Raw genomic sequence first — 11,480 nt, forward strand, 5'->3', positions numbered from 1 at the left:
GCACCGCGCACTCCGCACGGGGCACCGCGCACTCCGCGATGCCGGCGCTGCTGGCTCTGGTGGCCGCGGCGCTGCTGGCGCTGCTCGGGGTCGGACGAGCGGCCGCCCCCGGCTCCTGGGCGCCGCTGAAGCGCTGGGCCCTGGGCTGCCTCCTGCTCTGCCTCGGCGCCTGCCGGCAGCGAGCGGCCGCGGGCACCGCCGAGCCGCGCCGGCCGCGCCCGCTCCGCGCCGACCCCCACGTGAGTGGCCCGGGACACCCGGTGCTGAGACCCCCTTCCCTGGGACCCGCTTCTGCGACACCCTATTCTCATAGCCTGGCGTCCCTGTGTCCCACATCCCTGGCACTCCCATCTCGCTGTTCCCCTGGCACTCCATCTCCTGCATCCCCACATTCCACCAGTCTTGGAACTCTCATCCCCAGCATCCCCATGTCCCCCCAGTCTTGGAACTCTCCTCCCCAGCTTCTCCATGTTCCCCCAGTCTCGGAACTCCCACCCCCAGCATCCCCACGTTACCTCAGAACACCTTTTCCCCTTCGGACTCAAACTTCCCTGGCCCTGCACCACCTCCACCCCACTGCATCCTCTGCATTCCAGCCCTTGCATCCCCCTGGCAATACCTCAGGTGCTCCTGTTCCCTGCATCCCGGTGCCTGGCACCCCTCACTGCCCAACCCCATTTGTTTTTGAGCTCTCCTTTCTTTTGGCTGAGGTTTCACTGCTGCTTTTAAAGCTGCCTGGCTGTTCTCGGGGTGCCTGCTATGAAATACAAAAAGTGAAAGCAAAATTTGATCCCTGAGCAGAAGCCTATGGAAAACAAAGGATTGCTGACCTTCTCTCCTCCCTTTCCTGCCTCCTGCTGGAGCTGAAATCCATTTCCCTTTCCCCAGGCTCTCGATTCCCTGTACTTCACCGGCTTTGCAGAGACCAACCGGAGCTTTGTGATCGCTCGCCTCGCCCGACGCCCCGCTGGCCTCTGTGAGATGTGGCTCTTCCTCAGGCTGGATGGGATCGGCGAGTTTGAAGTAAGTGCTGGGTGTGGGGTGATGTTCAGGAGCAGTGCTTAACTCCTTTCTTGATCCCGTGATGGGATCCCAAACCAAGATTTATGTCCTCTGCATCTCACACAGTAAGGCACCAGAGCTGTGTCCAAGGGCAGTGGTAGAACTGCTCAGAGTAGTGGAGATGTTCTTTTTTCAGTAGGGTCTGACACTCATTCCCCCTTCCCATCATCTGCACAAAACAGAACAGTTTCTAAAAAGTGCCTTACTAAATCCCCCTGGAGGAATTCCAGCATCAAGTCTTTCCAATCAGGTGCAGCACATGGCTGATGAGTTCTATTTTATGCTGATGGTTAGTTTCCTCCCTTTTCCTAATTTTCATGCTATAAAAAACATTTGGAATTGCCTCTTTAAAAGAGAGGGGAAAGCTTTTAGCCAGTTTTATGCACATCTGCTTCATTCTTGCTGAAAAGAAAGCTTAATCAGATATCATTAATCAGATTTTTGCCTGAGGATTTTCTTTTTTTATTAAGAGCCGGTTACATAGTAAAGAAGGAGAGAAGACCTGACATAAATCCCTTTGCACTCAACTCTCTTTATATTCACAAATCTCTTTCACTAAGTAGCCATGACCAGAAAAAGCAGGAGAAATCTTATTTGAAGAATACAGGGAAGAAAAAAAAAGAGAGAGGAATGATGTGCACATTATTTTGGGTTTTTAGTCATATGTAGTATAACAAGACTCTTCTGTGGCATCCTCACAATTGAAATAAGCAAATGTTTTCCCAAAATGTTTCCTCCTTTTAGCACCCACAGCACCCAAACATGATGGTGAGAGATGAATCCAAAGAGATCTGGAGTGGAGGAGGACTCACTATGGAATACTTGGAGCCCCAAATGTGCTGGAAGATAAATTTCGATGGATTACTCAGGTACTGCAGCACTCCCTAATTTCATTTATCTACACATAAAACCAAGGCTTTTTCAGCACTATCTGGAAATAGATTTCATTTATTTTAAATTTACCCAGCTTGAACCAAAAGCTGTTTGGTAACTAAAACACTTTGATTTTTAAGGAATGAAAATAAATCTGGTGGTGTAGAGCATTATAGATTCTTCTATTCCAATTCCAAACATGCAAGAAACATTTTGTTGTTTGTTTAGGAGTGATATAAAATTATAGTGCTTTGCCTTGCAGGAAAGGATCCTACAGACAGCAGTGGAGTGAAGAGGAGGGAGAACTTGTACCCGTTAAATTCTCTTTGCAGTAAGTTTTTCATCTTTGCTTTGGGATGTACAGTAAGCTCATAGCTCAATTAAAATGGCAAAAATCAGAATTTTCCAATAAAATACCAAGATTGCCTCTGTCAAAGTAGCAAGTGCACAGCTTGGCCTAGTATGAGCTGAATGCTAATAATGTCTTTTTTTTCCCCTCTCTTTTTCTAGGTGGGAGAACTCCACAGATGTTTTTAACTTTAATGTTGACAGCAACCCCAGCACATTTGCTCGTGCTTTAGCCCAGGAGCCTTGGACCATCGAGCTCTTCCAGAGGGTCAAAAAGTGAGGGACAAGATTAATACCTTCTGGGGTTAATAATAATTTGTTCTACAGTTCTGTTCAAGGTCTGATGTATGTTATAGTTGCATTTAGAAGGTGGGTTTAATTTGAAGTGCTCTAATAAAGGACATGGCTCTTGGTTTCAATGCCACAGCACACCTGGGGGATCCTGCACACAGGTGGGATCTTCCTGATGCCTGAGTGAAACCCTCAGCAGCAGGAATATTTCTTATTCTTTCTGTTTGCATTGATTTAGGCAGCTCCCTAAATGGGAGCTGCCTAAATGGGTTCAAGTATAGCTAAAAAAAGGAATATAATCCCATGAGAAAGGAGCCGAAGTGGGTGTTTAAAATACTGTACAAGCTCTGGAGAGCTAAAAATATGAGAATCAATGGTGTGAAATTATATCTATCAATAATGTGTGTGTTTTGGTGATGCCTGCTGAGTTCTAAGCAGCAGCTGTTTGGCAGCCCAGCATTTCTTCAAACAAAGGGTGATTTTATATCCTGTCAGCGTGAGAATTTGCTGCTGTTTCATTCTCAGGTGTCTCATTATGTAACAGTAACTGGGAAATGTAGAAGTGATGTGTAAAACCTGGGATAGCCATGGTCCAGATGCTCTGAAATTCCCTTCATTTTGAGGGGTAAATCCATAGGATTGGCATTGAGGCTTCTTGAGGAGAGCTGGAGTGCTGACCCACTCCTTTCTCTCTTCCAGGCAGAGGGAGCAGCATTTCCGACACGAGCAGTGGGGCCGGTCTGTTGGAGAGATTGAGATTGAAAATTCTGGGAAAACTGAACTTTCCCTCCAAGGCATTCGGAGCCACTCCTATGGTAACAGCACTGCAAAGAATTCCCTGCCTTGGGAATGCCTTCAGCATAGGTGGCACTGGCAGGGCAGTGAGATGAAGGATGAGCTGTTAAAATAACCAGTTCCATGCCTGGGCATGAAGTGAAGGCATTCCAGAGGAAATACCATCACTGGTTTGGGGACATACATTGTCAATGACTGGATATTTCTTTATCCAGAAGGGTTGTTGTGAAGTCAGGTACTGTTCACATTTCCCAGGAATGGTGAAACTCCAGCTTGAGGGATTTTGGTTTTTTTATTGCAGGTGTCCGGAACTGGGCTGAGATTCGCCGTTATGTGATGGTTTTGGCACACTTTGAAGTAGGTATTAACATGGCAATACAGGAAAATTTTCTGAGCTTTTCAGGCATATTTAAGTATCCAGAACTAAGGATTTGGGAACATCCACGGTGCACAACGAAAGTTCTCACTGGTGGCACCATTAGCCCAGATCAGTGTTGAGAGCTTTTGCTCTCTCTCAAAAGCAGAGCTGTGTGTGTAAAAACTGAGATTTTGCTACGCTGATTGAAGCAAAACTTGCTTGATAACTTGAAACAGTTTGTTTTGGCTCTTTCAAGAAGAATTAGGCAGGCAGCCTTACAGGAGAAATTCTCAGCTGCTGCAAGTACCCAGCACTCCGGGGAGTTGCTGCAGAGCTGATTCCCATTAATGGGAAGCCTGAGGTGTTTGAAGCATCCTAAGCCTTCATGACAGCAGTCAGCAAATATTTCTGCCTGTGCTGAGCCATAATTCTCTGCTGTGCTGCGTGGGGGAGAGGCAGAGCTGTGGCTGCTGGGAGCACACAGCCCAGGGACATGCTGGGGGCAGGCCCTGCCAGCTGCCAGCCGAGCCCAGCAGATGCCCCTGAAAAGGCATTTCCTTTGCCAAGCCAGGCATAAATCAAAACTCTCTGTTATAGGCAGCCTTACAGGGTTTAGACTGAATTCAGAATGAAAGTTCTTTTCCCAGCTTGGAAAATTCCACTTCTGTACAAATCCTGATTTATCCTGTGCCTGTGTATCTTTTCCTAAGACTGAGCTTTGGCACCACAGTGTGCATAACCAACCTCTCCCTGTTGTCCAGTTTCTCAAGACACAAAGTGACTGTGGCTGTTCTGCCCCTAATTAAAAGCCAGCTGACTTCATTAAGAACTTTATTGCAGATTGAAGCTTGGAGTCCTCTTACCCTGTGTCTGTACATTTATAGCATCAGAGGAGGCTTAAATTTGCCTCAGAGCAGCCCAAACAGAGCATGAAGAGTCCAGACCTAAGGATGGAAGAGAAATTAGTAAAACCAGGAGATTCCAGTTCCTCCTTAACATTTTCCCTATCTGCTGCTCCCAGACATAGATGAATACAGGTTAGAAAAGTCTGGTCAAAGTACACCAGTTTTGTTCTTTGCAGGCTTTGTTTCCTTCCTATGTCCTCTTGCTGTGGACTTTCTGTTGTTCCCATTGTCCTTAATTTGTCCTGACTGTGTTTGGTTTATATTCCTGGATTGGTTTGCAGCCAGATTTTCATGGTAGATGTAGTGAGAGGATTTTGAAGTGTGAAGCCATAGCACATTGCATAGGCTGAGTTCTGCCCAGTGTCTTCGTGGTCCAGCCAGTGATGCACCCTCAGAAATGAATCTGCACAACTCTGGCTGCTTTTTCTTTCTCTCTCTTGCAGGATGGGACTGCAGCACATTTAACAGTTATCAACATGCCAGCTACCACCACTCAGTAAGTGACCAAAGAACTTTCTGTTGCTGAAACCACTCATCTCAGAGGTGGCAAAAGCTGCTCTGCAGGACACCTGTGTGCACATTCCTGCTTTGACCCTGTACTGCCCAACTTCCATCCACGCCCTCATGCTCCCTGCTCCCAGTTTTTCAATTGCAGTTGGTCACAAGGACAGCTTTCACCTTCCCTTGTTTCCTGTCCCTTCAGCTGCTGAGGGCTGATGGAGCTGTCTGTCTGTCTGTCTGTCTGTCTGGATGGTTTAGAGGTACAAACTGGGCACTCCCAGCTGTGTGAGGAGGATCCAGCTGCAGTGGGGCATTCCACAGGAGCCCTGCCTTGCTCACTGGTGGGTTAAAGAGCAATGTCCATGGCCCCAAGGTTGCTCCAAGCCCCATCCAACCTGGCCTTGGACACTTCCAGAGATGGGGCAGCCACAGCTGCTCTGGGCACCCTGTGCCAGGGCTTCACCATCCTCACAGGGAAGAATTTCTTCCCAATATCCCATCTAACCCAGCCCTCTGGCAGTGGGGAGCATTTCTCCTTATCCTGGCACTCCAGGCCCTTTTCCAAAGCCCCTCTCCAGCTCTCTTGGAAGCCCCCAGAGCCTTCTCTTCTCCAGGCAGAACAGTCCCAATTCACTTTGCCATTGTTCTGGTGCATTTGAGTTTCGGCTGAACTTCAAACCTGCTGCATTCCTCTCCCCTTCAGCCTCACTGTAGGTTATGTGTTTTTTCCTGATGGGAGGAAGGCTGGCATTGAGTGGTCCAACGCCTCCCTGGCTGAGCTGGCTGAGGATGGGCTCATCCTGGAGGAGTATGGAGTCAGTTTTACTGCTGGTAAGCTCCACACAGTCCAGCTGCCTCTGCCTTCATTTCTTGGCCTGCAGTTCCTTTAGTGGAGGGAAGGCTGTTTGTTCAGTGAGATTCTGTGTGATTCTGGGGAGAGCATCATCTGACACCCTGAGAAATCTTCTCAGAGCCAGAAAGTCTTGGTTTGGGTTGGAGGGGACTTGAAGATCCTCTGGTTCCAACCCCACTGCCACGGGCACTTCCCTGCTTAAATGAAATTAAAGTTGTGGTGAGTCCTGGGTGAAATGTGTCCACTGCAGGGTCAGGGCCACATGTCCCAGAGGGAGAGTTACAGATTCTGTTTGTGCTAATCCACATAAAATAGTGATTTCCACATTTTTGGGGTGTCAGAACATCTCTCTTGAGGTGGATTCAGCTGGAAATATGGTTGATCGTTTTACTTGATTTACAAAGCAGACAGAACTATCACTCTTCAGAAAAGCATAAAAACCCCCATACACAAAAATAATAGAAATGGGGATTGTTTTGAGAGAAAATACTACTGAAAGTTGTTGACATTGTTTCCTTTTCACTCTTCTGCAAGGTGGCAAGAGCTTTGATGTTTCTGCAGCCCTGGATAAGCAGGCCTGTCCCGTGGTGTACAATGGACTGACAGGGAGTGGAGTTTTCCACGAGTGCATTGCAGATTTCCAACTCAATGGCTTAACACCAGGCTGGGGCCTGGTTGAATTTTATTACAGGTAAAAAAATGACAGGCAAGAAGAGGTAAAAAACTCCCATCCTCCTATGGTTACAACTCCATAGATATTTGAAGCATAAATACGTTGATTTTTTTTTACCTGATGTAAAAAAAGTTGCTCATTTAGTGCTTAATGTGTTTATTAAGTTGACAAGCACTCTTATATTAATTGAAAAGGAATAATTGCACAAGCAGTTCATGGTGCAGCCATTTGTTTGTTGTATAGGTTTATGTGGGTTTTCTGTTGGTCTCCATGTAGGTTTATGAGTTGTAGGATGCTCTGTTCTGGACATTCTTTTATTTAGAAAATCTGTCCCATTATAGAAATAAAGAGTCCAAGTGAAACTTGCTCACTCAGGGATTTATTTGGACAGATAAATGTTCAGAAAATCCCCACAGAAATGGCTCTGTTAGGGGGAAAATTATATCCACAAAGAATTGCACTGAAGTGCTGTTCCTCCAGCCACGTGATTGCCCCTCTTTCCTTGGAACCTTTTCCATATGGAGTCTTTGCTCTCATGAAAGAAAAAGGCAAATTTTGTTGCTTACATTTTGTTTGCTTTTTAAAATAAACACTGATCCTTGGCTGCTGGAGGAAATGCCATAAATGACTTTCAGCAGATGGAGACCTCAGCTCCTTCCGAAAACCAGACATATTCAAAGCACATCAAACAGGCCAAAAGTGCAAAATACCTGCTGGTTGAACTTGAACCTGCAGCTGCTGCCAGGTCCCTGCTCCCTCCCCTTTTTGGGCTGTCCAAACCTGCCTGGTGGAGGGAATGACCCAGCAGGGAAAGCCTCGGCTAAAACCCAAACCGGGCTCCTTCCGCAAGCCCGCACAGCCCCGCCGGTCTGGAGGCGCCCCAGGGAGCCTTCACTTGGCAGTGCTGACACCGTTCCTGTCAGCTCCACCTCGTATCTGCTCCCAAATCAACCCCACGGGACAAATGGAAGGGTGGGGGTGTTGTTCTTCCTCCTCTCCACGAGACACCAGCTCAGCGCCGCTGCTCTTCCCGCAGGGACGAGGCCGCCCAGCCGGTTCCAAACCTGCAGCTTGGCTCCAGAACAGAAGGACCTGACCCTGCCACCGATGCCTCTCCCCCATGATCATCTACAAGCTCATCCCAGCAATGTTAGCCAGCAGCAGCTTTCCAAAAATATGTAATTCCCTGCAAAAATCCAGCACTGGTTTGAGTGTAGAGCTCGTCACAGGATGCTGGGGAGGTCAAGGGTACAAAAGGATTTGGAGAGAAATGAGATCTATTTTTATTAGTGCAGCTTTCAGTGGTTGCTAACCAGGGTGGTCTGGAGGCAATTTGAAGGAAGTCTGATTGCAGGAGGAATGCACTGGGAGGGATCATTCCATGCTCTGTCCTTTGGTGTTTTTCCTGAACTTCCAGCTGCTCCCCACCGTGACGAGCAGGACCCCAGGCTACGTGGATCACTGACCCAATTTAACAGCTCCTCTCTTCTCTCAGATTTGTTTTTGAAATAAAAACTGTGTATTTCTGAACTCTCTGGTTGTTATAGTCATTAAAACGTGGGAAAAACCTGTTACAGGAAGCTGCCCTGATTTGATAGTTTTGTCTGTGGCTGTGTAAAACATGAGGTGGAAGGAGCAGGAGCAAGCACATCTAAGTGAGGTGTCCTCTAGGAATAGCATTATTGGCCAGTGAAATAAGTGGCACAAACACAATTTTCCCTTGTCTGAAGGAAAGGCAGGGTCTGGTAATCCAGTTTAGAATGGGATCCGAATTCCTCATCATTCCCTTGTAGGTGCCTTATTAACCACAGCACCCACAATAGTCACAGGCCCAAGGCAGGTGTTCCCTACCTAGGTACATCTTGCCATTAATTACTGAAAATTAAACATGCTTCAAATATGTGAAAAGAAAAAAAGTTAAGTGGAAAGTGTGGAGAAGAGAAATTGAGGAAAGATACCTTATAATTAGAATAGAACCACCATTCTATTTCAGAAAATAGTGAAATCTGGGTGCATAACTTTGTGTTTTTATAAGCCCTGCTTAGGCTGACAGAGGAAGAGATTTTAATAGAATTTAAAGGAGAATTTTTCCTTTCTGAGGCAGTTCCTACACTTACTGCTACAACAACTTTTTCTGCAGAATGGGTGCATGAACATAAAATGATTCCATGTGTATGCATGACATCCATGTCCCAGTTTGGGATGCGTCACTGAACGAGGCTGGGATGCTGCAAGCCTGATGTGCTGTGACAGGCTGGTTTTATCAGCTCCCTCCTGCAGCTGTGAGAGATTCCCATTCCCTAATTCCCTAATTTCCAACCTGATCCCTGTTCTGCACTCCTGCCCTTGAGCTGCACCCCAACAGGTGCAGGGCTGTGTCCCTCCTTCCATCCCAAAGCACCCCTGGATGAGCCAAGCTGACTTTTGGGTGCATTTCTTTTGAGGTTGGCACTGATTCAGAGCTTGGGATTGGAGCTGCCCCTCTATAAACCCTTCTCCAGTTACAGAGGTATTAATGGCCACATTCTTGTGAGCCTTGCACAAACTCAAAGATGCCTTAAATCTGTCTGTGCTCTCGTGGTCTCGAGGTGCTGAAACAGGGAGCTTCTAAATTTCTCCAGACAATGGTACTTTGACAGGAGGGAAGGCCTTATGCCTCTTTTTACACCTCAGAAATCAGTCAAATAGGTAATTTTAGAAAGGTTAGGAAAATAATGATGTTATACATCACAGTTTGTTCCTATTAAGTGTGTGGCTTGTTTTGCTATGATCTCAGGAACATCTGTTCCTTTCTTTCTGTGGAGTTCTTGTCATCTCTTTCCCTTTCACTTATTTCTTCAAGGCTAAAACATTAACATTTAGAAGGTGGGAGACAGGCACGTAATAAAGCAAGGTTTTGGAGGTGTCAGAGCATGTAGATTATGAGAAAAAAATTGTTAATTATGACTCTGGAATCACAGTTTGAGAAATCACTATAAAAATAATTCCCTGTCCAGGACAAAAATTAAAAAAAAAAAAAATCCCCTCAAGGAAGGGATTGGCCTGGCAATTTCCTAAATTCCAGAAACTGGGCTTGGAAGTAGGGATGCTGTGGGGAAAAGGCAGGTGTGTCCCCAAATTACTGGAAGTTGATGCTCCTGCAGTGGAGGAGGCAGAGATGAAGCCTTCATCACTCTCCTTTTGTCCTCTTCTTGTTTCTTTTGGTACCAGTGGGTGGAGAATTGGAGCACTCCTGAGTTCAGTTGGGAAAAGTTCAAGCAGGGTACAGCAAATGATTAATAAAGTTTGGAGCTGGCAGGTTTATTTGCCAGGTGATGAACTACTGGTAGGGTATTTCAGCTCCAAGGACTGAAATAATTGACTGTGGGGGTTTTCTCCCTGGATTTCAAATTACTTTAGAGCAAGCCTGTGTCCAGGACAGATGGAATAACTTATTTAATTTAAAATAAATCTCCCAAGCCCCACGCTTTGACCGTATGAAGTGGTCCTTCACTTGTGGCTCCTTTCTCAGTGGAAAAATCCATCTTGGGAAGTGCTTCTGCAGCCCAAAAGCATTCATTTTGAGCCAAAAAAGCAATAAATGGAGGTGAGCCCTGGCCAGAAGTGAAATGCAGCATGTGATCTGCATGAAGGGGGGCAGCTGGAGCCTGGTTGGGATGAGCTGCTTTCCCAGCATCTGGAGGAGGGAGCACCTGGAATTCCTGCTGCTGTCACGGCAGAATGCTCCCACCAAACCCGTGCACCTCCCCCTGGAGCTCCCTGCACGTTGAATTTCAGGATTCAGGCCTTGTGAAGAGGTCATTTAAAGGCTGTCAGCCCCAAACTGAGCATTTCCCATCAATCTGCCCCTGGCTACCGATGTCTAGAATGGTAAATATTTTACCGTGCTTATTTATTCTCCTTCCTTCTTGCAATTTTTCATTGCAAAGCTATAAAAGCCATTTTCAGTGACATTGTGTTTCACTGGCAGAAAGAAAGGAAATAAAAAAAAAAAGTCTTTTTTTCTGTTTGGATTTATGTCGTAGCTTTACAGTTGGTGAAGCAAAGCGTAGCCCAGGGAGCTCTGTAATTTATCCACAGAAATGCACTGCATGGCCAAATTATCTCTGCAAAGCAACTGATTACTTCCAAAGTGGACTTTTCCCTCCATAAGAACGTGCTCAGCAGCCAAATAACTCAAAGACATTCCAGCCAGAGTGACTGATAACTGCTCACTCCCTTCTCCCATTTACTGGAACCCCAACTCCCTCACATCTGCCATAAAAACCCACATTGCTCTTTCTCCATCCAAAATTGCTCTTCCCTAAAATGTGACTTTTTTATTGCTGTTCTCCCAACAGCCTCCAAGCTCAGGTGTCTGAAGCAAAGCCTCCAAAGGGATCTGTCCTGGGGGGCTTTTTGGGTCCCCCCTTTTGAGGTATTTTTTGCCACTCCTCATTAAAGCTGTAATTAGTTACCACATTGATTTTTTTGCTTTCCTTCAGCATAAAAAAACTTTTATTAAACCACAGTGCAAGTGAAGTTCATTCTAATCTGGCCGTAAAATTTTACGAGAGGTGTAAATCAAAGGGAGGAGTGGCAGCAAATTCTCTGGAACAGTTGAGCCCTGTTCAGGCTCCCTCAGTGGAGTTAAATCCCTCCAGGAGCAATTAGCCTAACGAGCTGCTCGGTCCTCTTATAAATAACGTCACTGATGGAGACATCTGGAGGTGTCTGCTCTGTGCAGAGAGGCTTTCCAAATGTGCTCAGTGGTGAATGACCTTTTTTTTCCCCTTAATCCACGGGCTGGGGGTGGAGATGCAGATCTGACATGTCCCAGGA

The 11,480-nt window shown here is 46.4% G+C and overlaps 1 protein-coding gene across 1 annotated transcript; it reads left to right on the forward strand.

Annotated features, from left to right (window-relative positions):
- Positions 1-38: 38 nt before the first annotated feature.
- On the forward strand, positions 39-8,189 carry LOC108962125 (uncharacterized). The gene is made up of 11 exons (XM_050979087.1): positions 39-239; positions 889-1,023; positions 1,807-1,931; positions 2,198-2,266; positions 2,446-2,559; positions 3,274-3,389; positions 3,671-3,726; positions 5,076-5,128; positions 5,837-5,964; positions 6,521-6,677; positions 7,696-8,189. Exons 1-11 carry the CDS (start codon positions 39-41, stop codon positions 7,781-7,783), a joined length of 1,242 nt encoding a protein of 413 aa, XP_050835044.1. The 3' UTR covers positions 7,784-8,189.
- The last annotated feature ends 3,291 nt before the right edge of the window (positions 8,190-11,480 follow it).

This window comes from Serinus canaria, chromosome 11 (assembly GCF_022539315.1).
Source record: "Serinus canaria isolate serCan28SL12 chromosome 11, serCan2020, whole genome shotgun sequence".
NCBI lineage: Eukaryota > Metazoa > Chordata > Aves > Passeriformes > Fringillidae > Serinus > Serinus canaria.